Here is a 25,963-nt window from a genome sequence, read left to right on the forward strand (position 1 = left end):
CTGAATTTTTTTACTACGTAACAGGCCGACGTGGGTGCCCGGGTGCCCACAAAACTGAAATGCCAATAACTAAGGTAATTTCCAACCGATTTTGATGCTTTTGGATGTTTTGGATTCGGGAACTCGTCCGCTTTTGGACGTGGTAAAAATGAATCGGGTTACTTCAATCGGTTTCCGGGAATCCGGATTTCCGGAAGCAGGTTCCAGTACTGGGATACTATTTGTGAACTTCAATGGAATACTGGCAATATGGGTATCGAAATTCTTGGAATTGTATCAGTAGGCTGTATCTCGTGGTTTTGGAACCATTTGGTAATTTGACCTCGGAACGGACATTCCGGAGCAGGTTCCCGTGGGGCCGTGAGTGGCCATTCCATTCCAATTCCATTTTTTAAATTGCCATAGGGTCCCGTAACAATAAATAACAGACTTCCGAGACAATTTGAAGAGTTTTGATACTAGTATTGCTAGGACATTATTAAAGTTTACGAATCATACCCTAGTACTGGAACATTACCCCGGAAAATCCGGATTACCAAGAACCAGATCTATTCATCCGGTTCAACTTTACAGAACCAAAGAGCGGACGAGTTTCTGAATCCAAAACATCTAGGAGTGTCCAAATCGGTTAAAGGAAGCCCTAGTTATGAGCATTTCAAATTGTGGGTGCCCACGTTGGCCTGTTAAAGGTGTTTTTTTTTGTTGGGCACATAACTGTTAATTGCATGTTGTTATATAATTTTCATTATGAATCATAATTTCTATTACATACAATATCCTGATAACATGTAATGATGTAAACACACTATATAACAATTGAATACTGGGAAGGGATGGGAGCAACAGGGTATCATTCGAATTGAGGACTGGACGAGGGAACGTGGATAGCCAGCCCAAGTCACTTGAAGGAAACTTGTTTTCTTCAGAAGGTCTTATATGAGTTTGACGCACCCTTCTCAAAACAAACCATCAGGTGGGTAAAGCATGTATAGCGAAATTGTTTACCTTTTGACTGGAATATTATTGTTGGAAGGGACTCTTTTCCTCCTTTTTCCGCTGCGGGGTGTGCGTAAGTGTCACTGCCTAGGGGCCCGACCAACCCTTTTCAATTTCCCTTTAGTAACAGCAATAATGTGAAGGTTTCACGATAAACTATTTTGGGGCTACTGTAAGTCTACCCGCATTCACTGGAAAAACCTTGAGCTGATGGTGGCTTCAAATCACATCACATCACATCACCTTTTTCATTCCTTGCTAGGCTGACTTTTGTGCTAGCCTCTACCAACCTGTGAGGCTGACTTTTATGCTCACCCTTAACATGCAGTGTGAGACTGACTTGGATGCTCACCCTTTCACTCCTCTGCCACGCCATGAGGCATCGATAGCTTAGTTCCAACATACTACGCTACGACCCTCCCGTCTTGGCATGAGGCAGTCCACTTATACGCCTATACACTCACTCTTCTGTCTTGCTTCGGGGTGGCTGGGTTTACCCCTTACGCGGTTGCCATTCGCTGCGCCAACCTGCCTCGGCATGAACAGACCATTCACTCTCTTATTTTGCGCTTGGCCTTTTTCGCTCCAACTAACCAATCACTAGTTAGCCGTGCCCGCCGTCTGTTGCTCGGTTCGCCAGATTACCTGTAGCCTACTGGCAATCTGGATGGTAGCAGCCGAGACTGCGTTCCACTTCTCCACCGTTTGACACATCCGCTGAATAAGGGTATTCGGGGTTGTGTCCCAGCCACAGACGTCAAGCATTGCTCTTCTTTCGACGTCGAACCGATGACATACGAACAGTATGTGTTCGGCAGTTTCATCTACACCTGGGCAGTCCGGGCAGACTGGGACCTCCGCGTGCCCGAACCTGTGGAGGTACTGACGGAAACAGCCATGGCCTGACAGGAATTGTGTCAGGTGGAAGTGAACTTCCCCATGGGGTCTTCCCACCCAGCTCGATATGCTAGGTATCAGCCGGTGGGTCCACCTACCTTTCGAGGAGTTGTCCCACTCACGCTGCCATCTGGCGACCGAGGTCACCCTGGTGCGCTCGCGAGCTCCCCTATTTCCACGTAGCTCAAAGCACTCCTCATCTTCCCGAATGACCAGCCCGACTGGCATCATGCTCGCTATCACGCAGGATGCATCGTGTGATACCGTGCGGTAGGCAGATATCACTCTGAGGCACATCACGCGGTAGGTGCTCTCCAGTTTCTGTAGGTAACTGGTTACCCTCAGTGCTCTTGACCATGACGGGCCGCCGTACCTGAGGATAGATACGGCAACGCCTGCCAGTAACCTACGTCTACTGGCGCACACCTTTGAGCTGTTGGACATCATTCTCGATAGTGCCGCAACAGCAGTCGACGCTCTCTTGCACGTATAGTCGACATGGCTGCCGAAGGTCAGCTTGTCGTCTATAATGACTCCGAGAGACTTCAAACTTCGCTGTGAAGTGATCGCGACTTCTCCCACATGGATAACTGCATGTTGTGCCGACTTGCGGTTGTTGACGATAACTACCTCCGTCTTATGATGAGCGAGCTCCAGGCCTCTCGCGCTCATCCATTCCTCCACCGTGCTAATCGCGTGTTCTGCGGTTAGTTCTACCTCAGGAATTGACTCCCCGTAGACCTCCAAGGTTACGTCGTCGGCAAAGCCGACGATCTTGACCCCAGGAGGGAACTTCAGTCTCAGAACCCCGTCATACATGAGGTTCCATAGCACCGGGCCTAGGATCGAGCCCTGCGGGACTCCGGCGGTAATCGGAACCCTTTTCTGACCGGTATCGGTCTCGTATATCAGTACGCGGTTTTGGAAGTAACTTTCCAGGATCCGGTACAGACCCACCGGTAGGCTAAGCCGGTGTAACGAGAGCGCGATGGCATCCCAGTTTGCGCTGTTAAATGCGTTCTTCACGTCAAGTGTCACTAACGCACAGTATCGAATACCTCGCCTTTTTCGTTGGATCGCTATCTCGGCAGTATTTATCACTGAGTTGAGAGCGTCCACTGTGGACTTACCCTTCCGAAAGCCAAACTGGTTGCTTGACAGACCGTCCGTACCTTCCGCGTACGGGGTGAGCCTGTTGAGGATGATCCTCTCAAGCAGTTTGCCAGTCGTGTCTATCAGACAGATTGGTCTGTACGCCGATGGGTCGCCTGGCGGCTTCCCGGGCTTCGGCAACAGCACCAGTTTCTGCCTTTTCCATCTATCGGGGAAACGGCACTCGTCAAGGCATCTCTGCATAGCTAGCCTGAACATGTTCGGGTTCGCTATGATCGCTGCCTTGTGAGCGTTGTTTGGAACTCCATCCGGCCCTGGAGCTTTGTTCATTGCTAGGGATTTAGCCACTGCGAGTAGTTCTTCATTCGTCACTGGAGCCACCATTTCGACCGTGCCCGCACTGTCTCGTAGTGCAGGTGGCCAGGGGCTTGTGGCTCGAGACGGGAAGAGTACTTCGATAATCGTTGCCAACCGGTCCGGAGACCGTTCTGGCGGTGAGGAGCCCCCTTTGGTCTTGGCCATCACAATCCGGTAGGCGTCACCCCACGGATTCGCGTTGGCACTCTCGCACAGGTTGTCGAAACACGCTCTCTTGCTGCTCTTAATAGCCTTGTTAAGGGCCAATTTCGCAGCTCGAAACACTTCACGGCGGTTCTCTCTTGCATCCTCGGTGCGAGCTCTTTGCATCCTACGTCTAGCTCTGAGACAGGCTGACCGTAGAGCTGCAATCTCGGCACTCCACCAGTATACCGGGCATCTACCGTTTCTTGGCAGTGTTTTTCTCGGCATAGTGGCGTCGCACGCGCGTGATAGAACAGCTACCAGCGCATCCCCGCTTAGACTGTCGGTGTTGGCCTCCAGTCCCAGGGCCGCGGTGAAAGCTTCGCTGTCGAAGTGATTGGACTTCCACCCACGTACCTGACAGGGATCTCCCGCCCTCGGATGCTGCACACCATAGTTGATCTTAAAGCGGATTGCTAAATGATCGCTATGGTTGTAGCCTTCGTCTACCCTCCATTCCATGCCTGGAGCCAGACTCGGGCTGGCAAAGGTCAAATCAATCCACGCCTCCACTCCGTTTCTACGGAATGTACTAGCGGAGCCATCATTAGCTAGCACAGTATCGAGTTTCGCAAGCGCTTCCATTAGCGCTTGACCCCTGCTATTTGTACAGCGGCTGCCCCACTCCACTGCCCAAGCGTTAAAGTCTCCCGCTATTACTACTGGTTTCCGGCCCACGAGGTCCGACGAGAGCCTGTCGATCATCTGGTAGAACTGTTCTATTGGCCACCTTGGTGGGGCGTAGCAGCTGCAATAGAACACACCATTGATCTTGGCAATCGCCACACCCTCGGCGGAGGGGTGTATTACCTCTTGAACCGGGAACCTTCCCGTTGTACAGACACCAGCCTCATGTTACCAAAACGCGCGCCTGTAAACTCTAGACCATGCGGCTAACAAATTACCGGTATTCGTCATTGATGATGAGACCTACATCAAAGCAGATTTTAAACAGTTGCCGGGACAAGAATATTTCGCGGGTAGAGACAAGCTTGCTGTTGATGACCGTTTAAAACGGAAGAAGCTGTCGAAATTTGCATCGAAGTACCTGATTTGGCAAGCTATGTGCACTTGTGGTAAACATGGTGAACCATTCGTGACTAAAACACCATGAACGGTAAGATTTACAAAATTGAGTGTCTCCAAAAACGACTTCTGCTATGTTTGAGATAGAACGATGCGATTAATTCTGTGGACTTTGTGCCGAAAGATATGTCACAAAACTGTTCTGAACTCCATCATATTCAAACCTATTGAGCCACGACCTTCGGAAGAACAAACGAGTGGAGAAGAACGAAAACAAAATGATAAGGAAGGGGAAAAAATTAAAAAACGCATCGGAGTGTTAAACTCATCTTAAAGTTTAACCGACAAATGATAACTGAAAGACGTACATATACACTGAACCACTGTGAAACTCAGATTTGCATCTTGAGAAGGATTCCACAAGAGCTCTGCACGAAAAAATGCTCTTAAAATTATGAATAAAGTGCCATAAATTCTGAAAAAATCGCGTTTATACGTCACGAAAACAAAAATCATGTGTTTTAAAATTATGTTCAATTTCCCTTCAGTAACGTCCGCATAACGCATTGATTAGTGGAAATATTTGTTTTTGTATTGTGTACTTCAGTTATGGTATCTGCCCTGTCACTACTACATCAATTTTCTGTACGTGAGTTAGTTCACAACTTTATGTACATTTTTCATAAAACCAAAGGTTGATTCATTTCATAGATACAGATACAATAATTCACAAAATCAAAATATTCTGCACATTTTTCGTAAACTATTTCACGAAACTCGAAATTTTATTCATGAATCCATTCAATCCACGTGAACTAATTCGTGATTGCTAATTTATTGCTTACGATCAAATATATGTGCTCGTGAAATAGTTCACAAAATCATAAAACATTCATGTATTCGTGAACTGGTTTATGATTCCCAGTACAATAGTTACGATTGATCATTTGTGCTCGTGAAATGGTTCACAAAATTTTATTCATGTATTCGTGAGGTGGTTCATGATACCTAGTATAACAGTTGGGGGACGGTGGGGTGTTGTGAACCATAGGGGGTTGTGAACACCGTCAATTCCCGCTAAGCTATAGATGATAAAAATGTGGTAACTACTGTTAAATGTTTCTAATGTCATGATGTAACTTTCTCATTACCAAATGTTGCATTAACTGATGTTCTTCATGTTCAGGTAACTAGCGACTTTAGTATACCAAACAAAAAGTTTTTTTTACTCAATTGCATTTGTAGTATGTGAAGTCCCTTTATGTGGCTGATTTCCAAGTAAATTAGTGTAAAACATTCCTTGGGCAATTGGCTTTGACTGACAAAAAAATTGATTGAACCTTTAGTGTTTCGATGGAGATACGTATTTTTCGAAAATATGTAAAGTGGGGAGTTGTGAACCATACATTTCACTGGGTTATAGTTTTTTTTAAAGAGCAGTATCATGATTCGAAAATCAGGGATAAATCATACATATTATGATATACAAATGTTCAATTTTATGCGAAGAACAGGATTCTGCCTCAATTTTAATTTCCCCGTGCCATAACCGCGAATTCAGGTGACTTGACGCGAATCATGTTGTCACCGACTCATTGTGAATCAGATCGATTTTCCATTTCATCTTTACTTTAGAAATATCTTAAAATTTATCTTCTATAGCCCTAATAAGAATAAATCGCAAAAATATTCCATCTCTTCTACTTTTTGCGATGGTTCACATCTCCCCACAAAACTAAAAAATGCCGATTCCACGCAGTTTCCCGATCAGAAACACATAACAGAAATATTTCAAAATTATATCTCGCATTATTACTTGTTATAAATTTCTGTTATTTTAACTACTAACGAGACCTAATTTAGAACACAATATGTTACAAAAATTGTGTTCTGTTATAATCTTGTTATTTCATTCTGATCGGGTTGAGTTTATCCGTGGAATCATTTTTGTTACATGCTCTTTTTCATAAAATGCTCTGCTGCTAGCGACCAGTAATAGGTAAGCCTCGAACATCGTTATTCATTTGAGAAGATTGGGTGTGATGTCTGGAAAGCAAACGAAAACTGCGCTGAGCACCCCAAATAGTGTTCGTAATATAGTTCACAGAGCAAGATGCCGCGAATCAGTCACACTTTTATGATCTAGTTTGTATTGCCAAATTACTCCGAGTAAAAAAAACCCGATGATAACTAAAAAATGACAGATCGCGATAAAAGAAGAGAAGAGAATTTACGAACACCATGATAAAAATGCTAATATTATGAACATTAGTTACATTACCTACTAAACGTGTCAAAGACGAAAGTAAGCTTTAGAATAAAATATCACGGTTACGTTAACAGAAATTATGGAAATCGTGTATGAGATCCTGGAATCATGAAATAAATCGAGCTAGTCTGACAGAAAAATCCGATAGTAAACTCATGAAAAAATAGCACGATAACGTGATGAGAAATCACAAAAATCGCGAATCAGATCCTGAAATCATGAACATCATTTGACTGTCACTTGTGTATTCCCAAATTATGAACAAGAATCATAACAAAAACTAAACATGTCCAGGGAATAATAACAGTATCCCAAACAAACATTCGGATGTACGCCATGTATATATTCGGGGCAAACTAGTTTTTTGAAGACAAATAGATAGGTTTGTTATTCATAATTTCAGGAATTCTCTTAAGGATATCACAGGCAGTCTGTGAGGATACTTCCAGAATCCATCACTACCAGAGTAGCTCCTACCCGAATCATGAGTAGGATTCCACAAGAATCTTGAGATTAATATCAAAAGAGTCCAGAGAGGAATTTCGGCGGGAATTTCAGGAGCAGAAAATTGTAGAAAGCGATTAGGGATTCCATCGAAAAGCTAAGAAATCCATCGAAGTTCCATGATTATATTAGAATTCTGACATGCACGTCATTAGAATTCTAAGAAAAAGACCAAACTCGATAAAATAGCATTTGGTGTTGAAATGGTTCGCAGTGTTCAAATTTTCTTTGAGCAGGAAGAAAATTTTAAAAGCAGTTCCAAATTCTCATTCTGACAGAAATTAAAACGACCTCCACTACCGACCTTGTCGTAAACCTTCCAATTTCTCTTTAATATTTTTTTTCTACAGAACGAGTTCCGCCATTATATATAAACCAAGTAAAGAACAAAGCAGCACGTACCTTCTTCATGTGACATTATGCTCTCGTCCGGCGAGGAGGGATCGGCCGCTGAGATCATGGTGGTTTTTCGGTTTTCCTGCAGCTTGCAGAAAAACTCCACCGCGTAGTCGATCACATCGCCGGGCTGTTCCAGTAGGTATGCTATCGAGAACTCCAGCAGCACGTCACGTAATCCGTCGGGGACCTGGATTCGATGTTTCTGTTGACTCGACATAATGTATCTGTCACAATCTGGAAAAGCAAAAGAAAGGGAAAAGCAAGCGCGTTAAAATCTCGGTTAGTCAGCCATCATGCGACAGCGCTAATCAGTGCGTTAAATTAGCTAACGCGCGTAACCAGATTCCCTAGACTATTTAGCAGTTGCAATAGAAGTAATGATAGTAGTAGTTGCAGGCAGCAAAACGGTATCCTAAAGAGCTGCTGCTTTAATGGGAGATAATTAAATTGGCAATCAGTTCCCTGGCCGCGTTGCCACAGAGACCCAACTACTGGCACTGTTAGCTAGTGTCAAGATGACCAGTTTGTACACATATGCACAAAGTACGTACCGTCAAAAAGAGACGGTGTGATGTGAGCGTTCGAAAATAAAACTCGGAAGAATAAAAGAAGCTTCGTAAAAATCGTTTAAAATATATTAGAATGTTGAAATCGAATATAAACTTCTAGCGTAAAAATCGGACCGGGGCGCTTCGATGGAAGAGTCGTTCAACACTTAAATGCGCAATGTTGTTTGAAAAAAAAAATACGAATAATGTCTCAATATTATTGTAGTAGCCCTATGGAAGCTGTGACATTTTTTTTTACAAAATAAAAAAAATGAATTTTCGCCTTAAGCGTTAAAAAAACCTTCTGTATAAAAGCCGGCAAAAAATATATTCAGTTGTTACAAAGTAGTTTTACTTAAACATGTTTTAAACTTGAATTAAAAGATTAACCGATTGTACATTTTGAGCTTGCGCGACAACCTTTGACTGCTACTCCGTTATCAATCTGGACCAGCTGAAGTTGCACAGGGAATCAGTAGATAATTATGCTTGGGAGTAGCGAAACATCTTTCAATGTGCAACTCCTGGTAACCCTACACTGTTCTATTGATCAATGCCGGCGCCGGTCAGGCCCGAACGTAGATCGCGGAAGGAAAGGGAAGAAATGTTAGTCCGATACTTGCTTTTGCTAGAGGCCGTATATACTACTGCGCACTCCACAAGTATCACGGGGAGAAGGAAATTTGTTAGTAAGTATAGAAGTTTGATTCTACTTCTGCATTACCGACGCCAGAAAGGTGATTCCACTATCCGGACTAGATATCGATCCATCAACTCATGGACAGGGGACCAACGGCTTTACTTCTCTTCCGAAGGGAGACGTGATCACAGATTTTTTCACCTCAGAAAAATCTCAACGACGTCGGCTGGGATTGAACCCAGACCAACTGGCATGTCATGTGGCGGTCACGCTTACTACTCAACCCCCGGTGCCGTCAAACGATCAACCGATTGTACATTTTACACACAAAGTGTTCAACAACTGCTTTTTTAACAATAACTACAATCAATCCAGTATGGTCAAGAGTTTCACACAGAAGCATCTTAATTAAACTACAAACTGAAAATCAGCAGCACTGTTGTTAAATAGAATGAGTTACCTGGTTAGGAGAGGGTAAAAACTGACTAGAGACACACTAAGTTACGGTACTTTCTATTTTGCTTCCAATCAATCTCAAACAATCACATTGCGGTTAGAGAGCTGAGATACTAGAGGAAAGGATGCTGAAAGTTAAATGAACCGTTGGTTAAGAGTCATTATTATGTTGACCACACCGGGCTATTCTTGAACGCGTAATTATGCATTGCACTCTTTTATCTATTTCCTACCGTTCACTTGAAACCCGGCTTTTTCATTTGTTGTGTTTATATAGTTTATTTTGAAGATGGCAAATAACGTTAATTGAATTCTTTACGGTGACGTTAATTTTTGATAATTCGCTAGTACTGTTTACATGTACTTACTTGCGATGTTCTTCGAGGCAACCGAATCATTGACAAATTTTTCCCAACCCCATGTAACCAGTACATACTAGTTACACGCAGAAGAATCAGGCCTTTTTGAATCAACAAAACGATTAGTTGAATCTAAAACGTGACGAATGACTGTTTCAAACTAAAATGGGCGTTTCTCGAAAGCATGCATTTGGTTTAGTTCAGCAAAAACTTCTGTTTGCATTTTAAATAGAAACATTGTTGAATCAAAATAAAATTTGTTGGATCTAACTGATCCCTTTGTTAAAAACCAATAGTTTGTTTGTTTGTTTTCAACTAAATTTGAGTTGTTCTGTCCTTTGGTTAATACAAAAGATTTGTTTTTGTTTCTTCGAACTTGTTTGTTGGGTTACACTTATCATGATTTTGTTGATTCAAACGAAATATTTGTTTCAAGCAACAGCATTGATTGAATCAAACCTGAATCTTGTTTGTCACTATATCAAACGGGAAAATTGTTATTTGAAACCAAAATTTGTTTATCTTTACAAATTTTTTTTTCTGCGTGTAGATGTCAAAAAGGGAAGTTAACTGCATCGGTACGGAACTCTATTACTCCCAAATATCGAATAACGATTTTCTGTTCATCGGGAATCATAATGATATCAATTGTTATAATCTTTCCAAATTGCGATTCCTAATCTCAATGGGTAATTTGGCGCTAATCCCTTACTCGTATTCTGATAACAGGAACTGTTTTCAATTGGGGAGAATTAGTATCGAAATATCAATACTAACATATGTCAACGAACTTCCTATTTGAATATGCTTTGAAATCAATATTATACACGAACTCCAGATCTCATGCATTCCAGGGCCTCGTTCTAAAGAATTGAACGGATTTCGTTTTTTTCTTCATCCCAATGAATAAATCGGTTCCGTTAACATTGCAACAAAGGTACAGTTGTGTGCACGTAGATAGGCATGTGTACCCATCAAGCCTATCTGCTGATGCTATATTCTGTAGCTGCTGCTGCTACTGTATGTAACACATGTCGAACAATTGATTACGGCGTGAAGATAAAAATATGAGCATCTTTCCCATGATAGCAGCGTAATCAACTTCCACGCGATAAATCGGCGGCCTGCGTCTACATTATTTCGTCTGATGTTCGAAGAAATCTTTATACTTGACTTGGAGGGTGTTCATTTACGTACATGAAGCCTACACGTAAACACGCTTTGAAAGTCACGTCTTTTCACTGTAAAATGTGAGATTATTGATTTATAGGTTATTTTAAGAGTCGCTTAGCTGAGTGTCATTCCGTGAGCAAATTTGTTATTTGAAAAACATATTTCATCCACCTAGCAGTGAGATGTTATTTATATAGCTTAATATAGACTGAACTAAGATGAAATTGAAGGCATTTACAAAATGTGACCCGTCAATCTTATTCGATTTATCGGTTTCAAAGATTCCACAGTACGCATTATAATCTTAGCTGAGTAGCTCCTAGCCTTTTAAGAAAGTGTTACTTCGAATTGGTGCAAATGATGCCTTTCTCAATAGAAAGATATTGCAATTGCTCTGAAAACCGAATATTTAACCCAGGCCCGGAGGGCCGAGTGACGTATACCATTTTATTCAGTTCGTCGTGTACGGCAAATGTCTGTGTGTATGTATGCGTGTGTATGTGCGTCTGTGTGTGTATGTGACTACAATCTCACTCACTTTTTTCAGAGATGACTGAACCGATTTTCACAAACTTAGTTTCATCTGAAAGGTATAACGCTCCCATAAGCTGCTATTGATTTTTTAGTTGATCCGAATGCCGGTTCCGGAGTTACGGGTTGAAGAGTACGGTCGCACAGCAAATTTCCATATAAATTGGTACGACAATGATGTCCAAATGACGCAAAACATATTAAAATGGGTTCAACATTACTCTAGTTTGCGGGTCTGGATCACTAATGATAAATCAAAGCAGCTTTGACCTTATTGGCCACCTATTCACCGGTTCATGATGCCTCCGCGGAACTCGCCAGGTTCCTAAGCTGATGTCACACCTATTACCCAGCGAATTCTCTACCGATTTTTACAAGTTGACTGCTGCTGAATTTCATTCGGTTCTGACTCTTGGTTCCGGAGTTACAGGTTGGTTAGTAAGGTTACACTGGAATCCCATATAAATCGGTTCAATCGTAACACCGCAGATGCTAAAAACTATTGAAATGGTCACCAAATTACTTCGATTCGCACGTCTAGATCACTGATTGCCAATCAAACATTCTTTGAATGTATGGTCCACTATCGACGATTCCAGAAGTCCCGGATTCCAGGCATATTCCACAATTAAAGTCACATCGGTTCTTAGGTGATGACTGAACCGATGTATTCAAACCAAGTCTCAAATGAAAGGCAACATTTGCGCTTGAGTAAAGGTGTGTCGCCACTCAGCGCCCCCCCCCCCAACCTTGCCATCACACCACCCTCCTCCATCACTCCCCTCCCCTTGTACCACCCTTACACCCGCATTTCCTTCATACACCCCCATACGGTGGGGTTTAGTACAGTGGGAGTGGAGGATGCGTCAGAAATCCTTCATCTTATTTCGGTATATGGGGTGTATGAAGTACAGTACTTCCAAACCCATTCCACCACCATTTCAAAATATAATCACAAGAAGATAACATTGAACTCATGTTGATTAAGTTAATTAGGGGAGCCCGGGGCTAGTTGCTGGTTGGGGTAAGTTGGCGGAATCCGTTTGTCTTCGTTAGAGCATCGCAAAAAAAATTTTTTTTTGGATTCTCAAAGGCCCCCCCTCTTATATTGTGACAAATGTCAAAGTAAGCTCAGATGCCAAATATCACATCATTTGGACAATTTTAGACTTCCGCCCACTTCGCTTGAAAGTTTAGAAATTTGTAATATGGGAAAATATGGAGGAAAAATATATTAAATGATATAACTTTTGAAGTAGCAATCAGAAAATTACAATTTATACCTCTTTTTAAAGTAAATAACCTTAGTATTTGAAGGAAGACATTCCTGTTTCAAGACAAATAGGGGAAAGTGGTGTACCGGGCCATTTTGGCCCCAAAATCCCATATATTTAATAATTTTTCTGCTCCGTGATGCAAATCATACATATTTTGGATTTTTTCTAATGTGAAAAAAATCTCAGAAATCGTACGGAACCTTTTTGACCTTTGTCCGAATACGGGAAGTTGGGGTTATAGGGCCTTTTGTCATTAATATTAAATTTTATCATTTTCTTGTGCATATTATGCACATCTTTATTATTCTTCAATCAATTCTCATAAAATGTACCTTGTTAAACGTGAAATATCCTTAGGAACAATATAAAAATAGATTCGTTATCGGTAAAATTCAGAAACATCAAATTATCTGATATATAGTCTCGATTTCACATTTTTATCATAAAATTGCGCATATTAACTCCATTTAACAACAAAATTCTTATTAACTTTACTACTTTTAGTGTAAAATACGCTTGACGATCGCATGAGAAAAGTTTCCATTCTGGAAAAATAGGGGATGTTCAGACATTAGGAAATTTAACGAAAAAAATGTGATTTGTGGAGTTAATGTCCAAAAATTTGATGTTTCTGAATTTTACCGCTAACGAATTCATTTTTGTTGTATTCATAAGAATTTTCCGCGTTCAACAATCTACATTTCATGAAAATTGATTGAAGAAACATAGAGATATATGCACGAGAAAATTATAAAATTTAATATTAATGACAAAAGACCCTATAACCCCAACCTCCCGTATTCGGACAAGATTCCGTTCGATTTCTGAGATTTGTTCACATTAGAAAAACTCCAAAATATGTATGATTTGCATCACAAAGAAAAAAATTATGAAAAATAGGGGATTTGGGGCCAAAATGACCCAGTACCCCACTTTCCCCAATTATTCTAGAAAAAGGAATATCCCCTTCAAAGACTTAGGTCATTTCCTTTAAAAAGAGGTATACATTGTAATTTTCTGATTGCTACTTCAACAATTATAGCATTTAGTATATTTTTCCTCTATATTTTTCCATAGTAGGGGAGCCCGGGGCTAGTTGGCGGTTGGGGTAAGTTGGCGGAATCCCCTTTTCTCCGTTTCTATTAGACATAAAAAGCTCTCTATCGTTGTGAACCTCAAGTAATGTGAAACGCATTATCCAATGTGTTTTTGTTGTTAAACATTTTGTTTTGTAGAAGCTGTGGGTGATATTGTGTTTTTGAGCATACTTTGTAAATTTTCTTAATTTTAAACATTTTGTGTTATTTAAGGTGGTTTTCAATATATTCCCAGAATTGCGCGAAAAGAGCTTTCAGTATCCGTATAGATATTACACCTATCCATACACAAAAGTAATTTTTTAAATCCTTTTTTATAAAAAATGCGGTTGGGGTAAGTTGGCGGTAACGCACACGGGGCAAATTATTGCGATACATTCAACAGGGCATAACTTTTTACCATTGGGTAAAAATCAACCAAATTTTGCACACTTTCTCATTGATGTGTATTGTTTACATGCTGTCAAACTCGAAGTCGTGTTTTTCGATTCAACGAAAATGGAGGTGAACCAACGCGAGTCGAGAGAACAAATTCTTTCCAAACACCTGGAATTTCCTGACCTGTCGCACCGGCAGTTGGGAAAAATGTTGAACATTCACCATTCAACCGTCTCCAGAGTGTTGAAGCGGTTCCAGGAGCGGTTGACGTTGGACGACGGCAAAGGAGCTGGAAGAAAACCGGGACCGGAGAACAAAAAGACGGAGGGAAAGGTGAAGCGGATGATTAAAACAAATCCCAACGTCTCAAGCCGTGATTTGGCTAAAAAGATCGGCATGTCGCAGAGCTACGTCCAGAATGCAAAGAAGAGAGCTGGACTACATACATACAAGGTACAGAACTTCCCAAACCGCGATGAGCGGCAACAATCGACGGCTAAAACTCGGACACGGAAGCTCTACGAGAAGATGCTGACAAAATATGGCTGCTGTGTGATGGATGTATATAAAAGCCGATTTTAAGCAAATTCCGGGGTTGGAGTTTTTCACTGGCAAGAGCAAGTTCTATGTAGACGACAAATTTAAGAAGAATAAAATGTCGAAGTTCGCCTCTAAATATCTCATTTGGCAGGCCATCTGCTCTTGCGGACTGAGGAGTGAGCCTTTCGTGACAAAGGGCGCAATAAATGGCGAAATCTATAAATCTGAGTGTCTCGAGAAGCGCCTTTTGCCGTTCTTGCAGCAGCACGACGAAGCTTCGCTATTTTGGCCAGATTTGGCATCATGCCACTATTCTAAAAGTGTCCTGGAGTGGTATGAGGCCAATTCTGTCCATTTTGTTCCAAAGGACATGAATCCGCCAAACTGTCCGGAGCTGCGCCCGGTGGAGCAGTACTGGGCAATGATGAAGCGGGAACTTCGGAAGAGCAAGAAGACGAGAAGGACATGTTAAGAAAATGGAAAAAACTGAGAAACTGGTACCGGATGACACTGAAAAGACTTTGATGGAGGGCATCAAGCGAAAATGCGTTCAATTTTACACTCAAGGCTCCATCGAATAACTTTTCTTTTGATTTTTGAAGTAAATATCTGTATAAAACTACCCTAAAATTTTGGTTTGATTTTAAACATTATAAGAAAATTGGCATGACATTTTCGGTGTCGCAATAATTTCGTGTTCGCCCTTTAAGAGAAACTTTTTCTTGTGTCTCTCGTCAATGCAGGGGACAATTATTTCGACCAATCGCCTGAAGAATTTCGAAAATATGGTTTTGATTATGGAGTACGCGACGAAGTCAAAATGACGGGGTATTGAGACAGAAATATAATGAAAAGTGTCGAATAATATACAGTTTTATTGAAAAGACAATCTGCACATTTCATAAGGAACTTCCATTTGATTGCTTATTTTTTGGCATTCCGCCATCTTACCCCACTCATACCGCCAACTTACCCCGGGGCTGGGGTAAGTTGGCGGCTTTTCCGCGTCACATATTTTTGTCTCTAGAAACAAAGACAACGTATGAAACATTTTCATAAAATTCAGAGATGTTGACAATAGTCTGCCCTTTCATGCAACGTGTTCTATTTTGCAAGATCGACCAAAATCAAAGCGGTAAAAAATGAAAACTGAAAACACCGCCAACTAGCCCCGGTCTCCCCTACCAATTTCAAAAATTTCATGCAATGTGGGCAGGAGTCTAAAATTGTCCAAATGATCTGAAATTTGGCATCTAAGCTTACTTTGAAATTTGTCACAATATGGGCATTGAGAATTCAAAAAAAAGTTTTTTTTGCAATGCCCTAGTCTTCGTTTCTGTTAGATATATAGCGCTGCCTCTCATTGTGTACCTCAAGTTATGTCAAACCCATTATCCAATGTGTTTTTGTTAACAGTTATGTGTCCAACAAAAAAAACACCTTTAACAGGCCAACGAGGGTACCCGGGTACCCACAAATTGAAATGCTCATAACTATGGCTTCCTTTAACCGATTTGGACACTTTTAGATGTTTTGGATCCGGGAACTCGTCTACTTTTTGATTCTGTACTATAGAACCGGAATAATGGATCTGGATTTTGGTAATCCGGATTTTCCGGAGTAATGTTCCAGTACTAGGATGTGATTTGTAAATTTTAATAATGCCCTAGCAATATGAGTATCAAAACTCTTCAAATTGTCTCGGAAGTCTGTTTTTTATTGTTACGGGACCCTATGGCAATTTGAAAAATGGAATTGGAATGGAATGGCCACTCACGGCCCCACGGGAACCTGCTCCGGAATGTCCGTTCCGGGGTCAAATCACCAAATGGTTCCAAAACCACGAGATACGGCCTACTGATGCAATTCCAAGAATTTTGATACCCATATTGCTAGTATTCCATTGAAGTTCGCAAATAGTACCCCAGCTCTGGAACCTGCTTCCGGAAACCCGGATTCGCGGGAACCGAACGAAGTAACCCGATTCATTTTTACCAAGTCCAAAATGGATGAGTTCCTGAATCCAAAACGGCCAAAAATATCGAAATCGGTTGGGTATTACCTTAGTTATGGGCATTTTAGTTTTGCGGGTACCCGGGTACCCACGTCGGCCTGTTACGTAATAAAAAAATTAAAGGGTTGTGTACAGGACACGACCACGGTGACATTAAAAATATAGCTTTTTTATCTATCACACATATCGACACACGTTCTTGTTCACTCGCCTGTTTTCATATGTTACAATTTGCTATATACCCTCCCCATTAAAACATAATTTATTGAAGGTCTTTTAATCAAGTATCTCACTAGGTGATTGGCATTATTTGGCTGATCCATCTAGTAAAAATAGGCTGGTCTGTCCAGAAAATATATTCAAAAGAAAAGTTCCACATTGAGAGCTGTGATGAGGAAACCCACGCCCGCCAACGGAAATATACAGATTCTCCATAAAATATGAAATTTCATTTTCCATTTAAATTTTCAATAATGTACTAATGAACTTAAGTAAACAATCTTAAGTGTACGTATTTCTTGATCGATTAGTGGTGGAAAAATGAAATTATTTGATAAATTACATTGTTATGCAACGTTCGCACTACCAGTTAAAACGGGTTTTTATGCTATCTTGGTGACATTTTTCTTGTTGCTAATTATTAAAACGTGTTATAACTCTGTAGTGTAAACATTGTATTATTAAACCAATTCTGCAGCGTTTTATGTTATATAGGTGTTTTATGTGGTAATAGGACTGACATAATTATATCTTCAGTACAGCGGTTTGTTTCATAATTTAAAACAGATTTATTTTAAAATTTAAATTAGTATACCCAACCGTATTTGTTGTATACCTTAAAACGCAATTAGAACTGTGTTTTAAATACATAGGGTAGGACAGATATTCTGACTGGTTAAACTGGGAAAACAATTTTAAGTCCAGTAACGCTTAAGACATGGCTTGAATTTGAATCGACCCGCTTCAACTGCTGCTGGGACGGTAAGTTCTGTTTTAAAATTTTCCGTTGTGTGCAGTACGAAACAAAAGTGTTTGAAATTAGACCTGTGCGCCGCCGCGTCACGCCGCCGCCGCCGGTAATTTTTAACGTACGCCGACGCCAAACGGTAGATCGGCGGCGCGCCGCCGATGCATTTTTCCCGCGCCGACAATTCGCGAACTCTAAAATTGTTGACTCATAATTTTATCCACAAATCTAGGAACATTGTCCATGGGCCGAATATACGACGTTAACTGATTGATGATTTATCACATCTTGATCATTATTTGGTACTAGTGGTCGTCAATTGGATTACAAAATTAAAATAATCTTGATATTTTCTCGAAAACCATTACACGATACTCGTTATATAATTCAAAGATCCATTCTTGCTTCGTCAACTGGTTATGATTGTGAGCATATAAGTTTCAATTCACCATTCGTGTGCGTGAAATGGTCCACAAATTAAAAAAACTTCCACTTTAAGGATATATGTGCCTGAAATTTACGATTATGTGCCTGATCCTAATCTTTGCACGTAATCAATTTCACTGGAACGCAGTGTATTATTCATTGATTTTTTAACCGATTCTTAATTCCTACTATGCTACACACGATTCACCAGTCGAGTTTGTGAAACTGTTCATGATGTAATTCATGAAGTAATTAATTTTCCACAATAATCTTATTATACTTACGTAAACAATTACAAGGAACGCAGACTATCATTCATGGATTATTCGCTCTGCTTTTTGGTTTTGAAATTTCTATGTGAGCTATTGTGTACAACTGCTAGCAACCAGTCTCATAGGCACGAGCATTAGATACAAAGACATTACTAGGACCTGTAACCCTGTTATTCCTTTGTTAAAATTCAGAGAAATGTTCGGAATTAAATGAAACTGCGCTGAGCAAAATACATTACCTAGCCACAACTCATGTCCGTGAAATAATTTAGAAAACTATAAGACACGTGACTCTGTGTAAAAAATCCAACGGTAAGCTCAAGACTAAAATATCACGATAACACGACGAGAATTTACGAAAATCGTTGCACGTCGTTCAATTCTTGACTGTTTTAGTCAATAAAGTTAATACGAAGCAATGTTTCATCGAGTTATGAATTAGAATCATAAAAATATTAAACATATTCAGACACAACCACCTAGTAAACATTTCAGTATAATGTCTTTTTTTACGTGAACTATTTTTGTGAAAACACAAAATTTATTTTCAATGCGAGGTTTATTTATAATTGATTGAATCGTCACCTATTTTAAATTTTTTTTTCCCGAAGAATAGTTGAGCAAAGTGATCTTGACTTTTCGCGACGCTGGTGCACAGATGTGGCGATGCAGAGGGTAAGATTTCTAGTCTCATAAATTATTCATCGTGTGATCTAGCCCCACTCAAGAAAGATTTTCAGTGTCAGTTGCACCAGCCCGGTATCACAGACAAATAAGACGTAACACGAGATGAATTTTCATCACTCGTAGAAAAAACGGTCGATTTCAATTACAAATCGGTGGCGTTAGTGAGATTTTGACACAGAGCTAATTGCGTTACTTAGTTTCCGCACCCATCCGAAAACGTTACTGTCTTTTTAATCTCATCACGGTGTCTTTTTTTAACAACTTTATGCAAAAAAATTCAGCATCTCTGAAACTTCAGGATATGAAAGAATGGGCTTTCCCCTTTCATTTGAAACCAAAATCAAAATAATCCGTCGGGGGGTCTAGAGCAACTTTTTTTTTTGAAGTATTTTTTCGTGAAAACATAGGTTTTACAATGGAACTAGTTCATATTTCTGCCCCTAGATGATGCTTTAGACATTCGAACAACACTAAAAGTGAGAATCTGATAGATTATTTAATTGTCTACAACTTTGTTACTAACTAAAAACTGATTTGAAATTATCCCGAAAAGTAGTTTAATATTTTTACGAATTCTAAGTCTAAGTTAGTTTCACAGAAGACCTAGTGGTTTGTTAATTTACAAGCACTTTTTTTATTTGCCAAATAGTTGTATTTAGTTCAATAGTGAATTCAGCGGAATTTGAGACCTTGGAAAGTCATCTTTTAGCTGAAAATTATAATTCCCTGATACAGGGCACCATTCATATTTTTGGGATGAGAAGTGTTGACCAAACTAGTATGATATTAACCGTTGTGTATCCGACGCGGTACCCGGGTACCTTTTTGAGTTTCAATTAATAAAATTCCCATGTTTTATCCATAGCTGGAAATCGAAACTTTGCGACATCTTAGAACTTCACTAAGTCAAGCTTTTGGGTTAATAATATTGTTGATATAGTAAGGGAGGGAGTTAGGAGGGGCTCCTGAATTTTTTTACTACGTAACAGGCCGACGTGGGTACCCGGGTACCCACAAAACTGAAATACCAATAACTAAGGTAATTTCCAACCGATTTTGATGCTTTTGGGTGTTTTGGATTCAGGAACTCATCCGCTTTTGGACGTGGTAAAAATGAATCGGGTTACTTCATTCGGTTTCCGGGAATCCGGATTTCCGGAAGCAGGTTCCAGTACTGGGATACTATTTGTGAACTTCAATGGAATTCTGGCAATATGGGTATCAAAATTCTTGGAATTGTATCAGTAGGCTGTATCTCGTGGTTTTGGAACCATTTGGTGATTTGACCCCGGAACGGACATTCCGGAGCAGGTTCCCGTGGGGCCGTGAGTGGCCATTCCATTTCAATTCCATTTTTTAAATTGTCATAGGGTCCCGTAACAATAAATAACAGACTTCCGAGACAATTTGAAGAGTTTTGATACTAATATTGCTAGGACATTATTAAAATTTACAAATCATACCTTAGTACTGGAACATTACCCCGGAAAATCCGGATTACCAAGAACCAGATCCATTCATCCGGTTCAACTTTACAGAATCAAAAAGTGGACGAGTTTCTGAATCCAAAACATCTAAAAGTGTCCAAATCGGTTAAAGGAAGCCATAGTTATGAGCATTTCAAATTGCGGGTACCCGGGTACCCACGTTGGCCTGTTAAAGGTGTTTTTTTTTGTTGGGCACATAACTGTTAATATTCTTTTTCGTGATGGTAAGTGATTCCTCCCGCAGAAAAAGCCTTTTCAATTATGTATGCCTTCTTTTTTCATTTTTTCGATTGTTCTCAGGGATGACTGATAACTATTCTTACATGAATCTCCTACTCTGTTAGCATCTTCGTATAAAATTGACTTGTCCTGAACTTCAACCTTTTATTTGAACAAACTCAATGAAACTTTTAACGCACCATTGCAATATTTCGCGGATTTCATTGCAACGTTTGGTTAAAAACGCTGGTTATCCGTTTTCAAAATTAACTCAATGTGACAAACAGTGAACAAAAAACTTTGAGTTTTTGGGTCAAGATATTTTTTTTTGGGATATATTCGAGGACTTCTATGTATTTAAGGTTATTGTTGTACTCAAATCATATTTTGTTTTCAAAAGTAATACATATCGCATTATCTAGGATCAATTTAGTAACGATATCTCGCATAATTGATAGGAAATGACCGTAAAATCCAACTGCCACAATATGCTTTGCGGAGAAAATTTGAATAAATCATTTCACACTAACCACTAATTTGGACAGCTACTACTGTGGTTTGCGTTAAATTAGAAACGGTGTGTCCCAACATTTCGTCTTGAACGGAATTATAATAGCTGACTTAAGCGATCATAACCTAAATTATACGACGTTTGGTCCTTTCTAAAACACCCGTGTAACAGAACATAAATGTAAGCAAACCCTTGTAACCAAGCAATACCCAAGCAACCAAAAGTTCGTATAAGGGATCTGCACAAGCTTCTCGTTTTAAGTAATTTTTCAGTACGTTTTATGGTCTAATAGCGGCTTAAGTAGCTTTCAAGTTCCATTAAAGCTTAAGCAGCTTGAAAGTTCGCTAAGAACTTTACGTGAACTTTAAAGTGTGCTTTTTAAGTATTATCCGAACTTATGGTTGCTTTGGTACCTTCCGATTAATGGTAGTCCCTTCGAACCTATCGGGAAATATTACAAACCAAAAGCACAAATAGTTTTCTGACTTTGTCAAACATCCTAATTTTCAGAAGTTCAATTAGAATTGTCAACGTAATGAATCCCGTCTAATATTTTCATGCCACTAAACCCAATTATTTTTTTTTTGGTAATATAATAAGTGCGAGAAAACATATTTCCAAACCACTAGGCCTCGTGTGAAACTATCTTAGATATAACTTTGTTAAAATCTTAAACAACTTTTCCGGATGATTTCAGATCAATTTTCAGTGGTCAACAAACTTGTAGACAATTAAATTTTCTATCAAAATCTCACTTTTAGTGTTGTTCGAATGTATAAAGCACCATCTAGGGACAAAAATATGAATTATCTCCAGTAGTAAAACCTATATTGTTACGGAAAAAAACTTCAAAAAAAAGTTACTCTGGACCCCCCGACGGATTATTTTGATCTTAGTTTCAAATGAAAGGGGAAAGCCCATTCTTTCATATTCCGAAGTTTCAGAGATGCTGAATTTTTTTGCATAAAATTGTTCTAATAAATACACCGTGTCATACAAACCAAAACAAACAATATGGGCCGGAAATGTGAAATTCATTCTTGTCGAAGTGCCCAAGGTGGGAGTTGTTCACAACCATTTCTTAAGTTACAACACGATGGCGATCGATAAGTAAGCACATAACAGGACGTTAGTAATTTAATTGATTCGGTGTATCGAATGTATGCAATGGATTACAATTTGTTGGTCCCCGGAACTGCTGGAGAAATTGGATGGGTGCGGGTGCTACAAAAACTAGAGAACGCTCAGACCATTTTCAATCAGACTTGTTTAGTGATCAGTTTCAACCTAACAGGAGCTAACACGTCAAGTCGTGGAATGATTGTGATTGATAGTAACTATTTTTAGGTTTCGTCAGGGTGTAGATCTGTATTATTTCAGCAAATCGAGCATACTTTGCACTCAAGATAGAAGCAGACCGTACGTTGTAAGAAAATGTAGTGCCAGGGAATCGTATTCCTTATCATTGGCGATTTTGTACTTACAAGAAGTAAAAGTAAACACCAGCCTGAAAAATGAAGTAATGTGTCTACCTTGAAAGGTGTCCTTACACGATCATTAAAAGTTACATTTCTGCGTAGTAATGCCAATAATAACGCCTCGTGTTAGGGTTCCTGATATCTGCGGGATTCTAAAAGAGCGACGGTAAACAACCCAGGGACAACTTGACAGATAGTTCTTGTTTCATATATGCACCACCGATTTGATGGTGGCGCTTGTATGCCTTCTCTGTATGAGTACCACGAACAACGAAACGAAAAAGTTTCAAGAGAAAAGCGTGTTTCATTACGTGTGTTATGAACGCCGTCAATGCAGCTAGAACAACATTTAGAAAAAGCTTATTCCAAAATGTGAATAAAGAAAACTATTATTAGAGAATAAATTTATCCCTAACTGAAAACCGTCACCAAAGTTACATAAATCTTATTATATATTTAGCTGGAAGTCGTTGTTTTTAACAACCGACTCTCTTCCCTCCTAAACATGTTTTGGTTTTCTTGTTGTGTGAAGTTTGAAACCGTTAAATCATTGGTGCTTTTTATCTCGAGACATGTAAATGAAAAACATTTTGGCCAATGAAAGTACATCACCACCAAGCTTAACCATTCGTTTTGAATAGAATTTATGTTTTATTAGAATTCTAGCAGCAAAAAGAAATGGTAGAAATGCTTAAATTAATTATTTTCCACAGATATGGAAAATAATAAATGGGATGCGCCTTTTTCAAATTTTGCTCCATTCGAGCCGCCATGACATCACCAAATCACCCCAAAATTTGCTTATGAATTCAATATATGGGAGCTGTCAATTGTCCCCGGGCTTACGGTAAAGATGACTAAATAGAAACAAAAAACAATGAAACGACAACGACAATTAATTTCCTCAAACAAAACAAAAACTGTTTTACCGTTACTTAATTTCCCAAATATAGAACAATAAATAATTATTATGGGTCATTGAAATACAGTCGTTACTCTGCATTCTTCAAATTTGTCCATTGCAATCATTATTTCATGCGAAGTCGTAGTATGCGACATCGCCAATTTTTCTATTTCGTTCTTCAAATTTTACAACTGTAAAAATAGTTCCACCTTTCATTTATTATCTTGCATTTGGCAAGCAGGGTGGTCACTATTGGAGCATCAGTTGAAAAAAAATTGATATGGTTGCGAGAATTACATTTTGTGCAATGTGTTCAACAGATGTCGCTAGTACATCGTGGGCGATGATTTTTTAGATTTTCTTCAAACTGTAACGTTTGTTTGTATGTGCTGTGAAGTCTGTTACAATAGCAACCGAAAATTTGAGAAAGGAATTGTACTGTTAAGAATTTTTTTTAGTTACCTTGGCGTCAATATTCGTCACGCCGACACACGCCGGCGCGCCGCCGCCGTTAGGGTCCAACGGCGTGACGCCGCCAACGCCGGCAAAAAATGTCGCTTACGCCGCCGCCGATTAAAAATGCATCGGCGCACACCTCTATTTGAAATTAGAAAACAAAAAGTTCTGCTGGGAATGTGATTGTTTCCGATGCAATTACACTCAGATTTTTCACGCAGGGGATACAGGCCGTGTAAATGAAAACCGCGTAAATTTAAAAAAACGCGTTAATGAAAACCGCGTAAATTTCAAAATCCGCGTAAAAAACCTGAGTGTGCCCTCCTATATAAAATACTACGCTGCTGAACAGTGCAATAACTACAGAAGCACGTTGTCAGATGCCTTACTGATAAAAAACATATAACCGAAATATGAAACATGAAAACCAATTGGCTCTTTACCCTACGCAGCTACAAAGCGCCGTAAACATGGATTAACAAGTTACAACGCACACGCATGCATAAAAATAAATATATTTTTTTCAAACGCAACACTCTTAAGGTTCAAGTTACCTTTTTTGAGCATGTGTTAGTTTTGAACGCTGGGTAGTATGGGTAGGAAAAATTGTGTTCAGCTTTGCCACCGGATTATACATTTAAACCTTTTCAAAACTCTAAAAGAAGAATATCAGCCAATTTATCAGATCACAACGATTCAAATCATACAAAATAGCTGCTGGAAAAACTATTGGTTTCGCTAAATGGTGCTTTTGAAAAAGTGGCTGTGATTTTTTGTCACACTACCACACCGTGCTGGGGTACGCAACACAACAGCGCAATGAAAAAACCACAGCCACATTTTCAAAAGCACCATTCAGCTAAGCCGATGGCTTTTCCGGCAGGTATTTTGCATGAATTGAATCGTGATGATCTAATAAATCGACTGATATTCTTCTTTTAGAGTTTTGAAAAGGTTTAAATGGATAATCTGGTGGCAAAGCTGAGCACAATTTTTCTTACGCACACTACCAAGCCTTGAGGTAACTTGAGCCTTAAGCAGCACACACCGTATTGAATTAAATCCAAACCACCCCGCCCACCCACTTTGCAAATCATTCTGTGACACCATGCTGGTACCCGACAAATCCGCACACGGCCACCGCTGCCGAAAATGCATAGCGTCTCCCGTTTATTGTAGTGCCCAGACGCTGCAGCCATGATTTTACCCGTTCGACATAAAAACAAAAACTGATTCAAACGGGTACGCGTCACCTCTATTTATAAACTAACCGTATATGGTTTAGTCACTTAGGTGCGAGTGTGTGCAAATGCCAACGTTACCGAAAATCGATAGCGCTTATTGCATCGCCCGGAGACGACGTTGCTCGTGTGGGATAAGAGCAACAACTGATTTAAACGGACATGCGTTGCTTCTATTTATGACTTTTCGTGTATCATTGAGCAACTAAGCTGCCCTCTTTTGACGGCTGTGTCTGAGAAATCTGCCTCACGAATGGTATTTTTCCCGTTTTTTGTGAACTTTTTAATTTTACCAATTTCCAAAAGTCTACTTTTATTGGGGAGATATTAAATTATTACCAATATTTAAGTTAAGTGTTTCTGAATCGGTTGGTGTATGAATGATTAAAATCCATCTAGTAATATCGGAGTTATAAGCGTGCAAACCTTACATAGTTTCGTTACATGGGAGATAGTTTAGATTTTAGAATGACACCTAGCCCCAGATAGTGGAGTAAGACATTTTTAATGTCAAAAATTCAGGAGCCCCTCCTCACT

The 25,963-nt window shown here is 39.8% G+C and overlaps 1 protein-coding gene across 7 annotated transcripts in view; it reads right to left on the reverse strand.

Annotated features, from left to right (window-relative positions):
• Positions 1–25,963, reverse strand: part of LOC131691135 (cAMP-dependent protein kinase type II regulatory subunit) — a 348,167-nt gene that overhangs the window by 147,544 nt on the left and 174,660 nt on the right. For all 7 annotated transcript variants that reach the window (XR_009305723.1, XM_058977317.1, XM_058977315.1 and 4 more), the window contains one exon: positions 7,769–7,999. Coding sequence is in view for 6 of the 7 variants with exons in the window: in XM_058977317.1 (XP_058833300.1) it covers positions 7,769–7,982 (214 nt within the window). In the remaining variant the exon portion in view is untranslated. The remainder of the gene's footprint in view (positions 1–7,768; positions 8,000–25,963) is intronic.

The sequence above is a fragment of the Topomyia yanbarensis genome, chromosome 3, assembly GCF_030247195.1.
Source record: "Topomyia yanbarensis strain Yona2022 chromosome 3, ASM3024719v1, whole genome shotgun sequence".
NCBI lineage: Eukaryota > Metazoa > Arthropoda > Insecta > Diptera > Culicidae > Topomyia > Topomyia yanbarensis.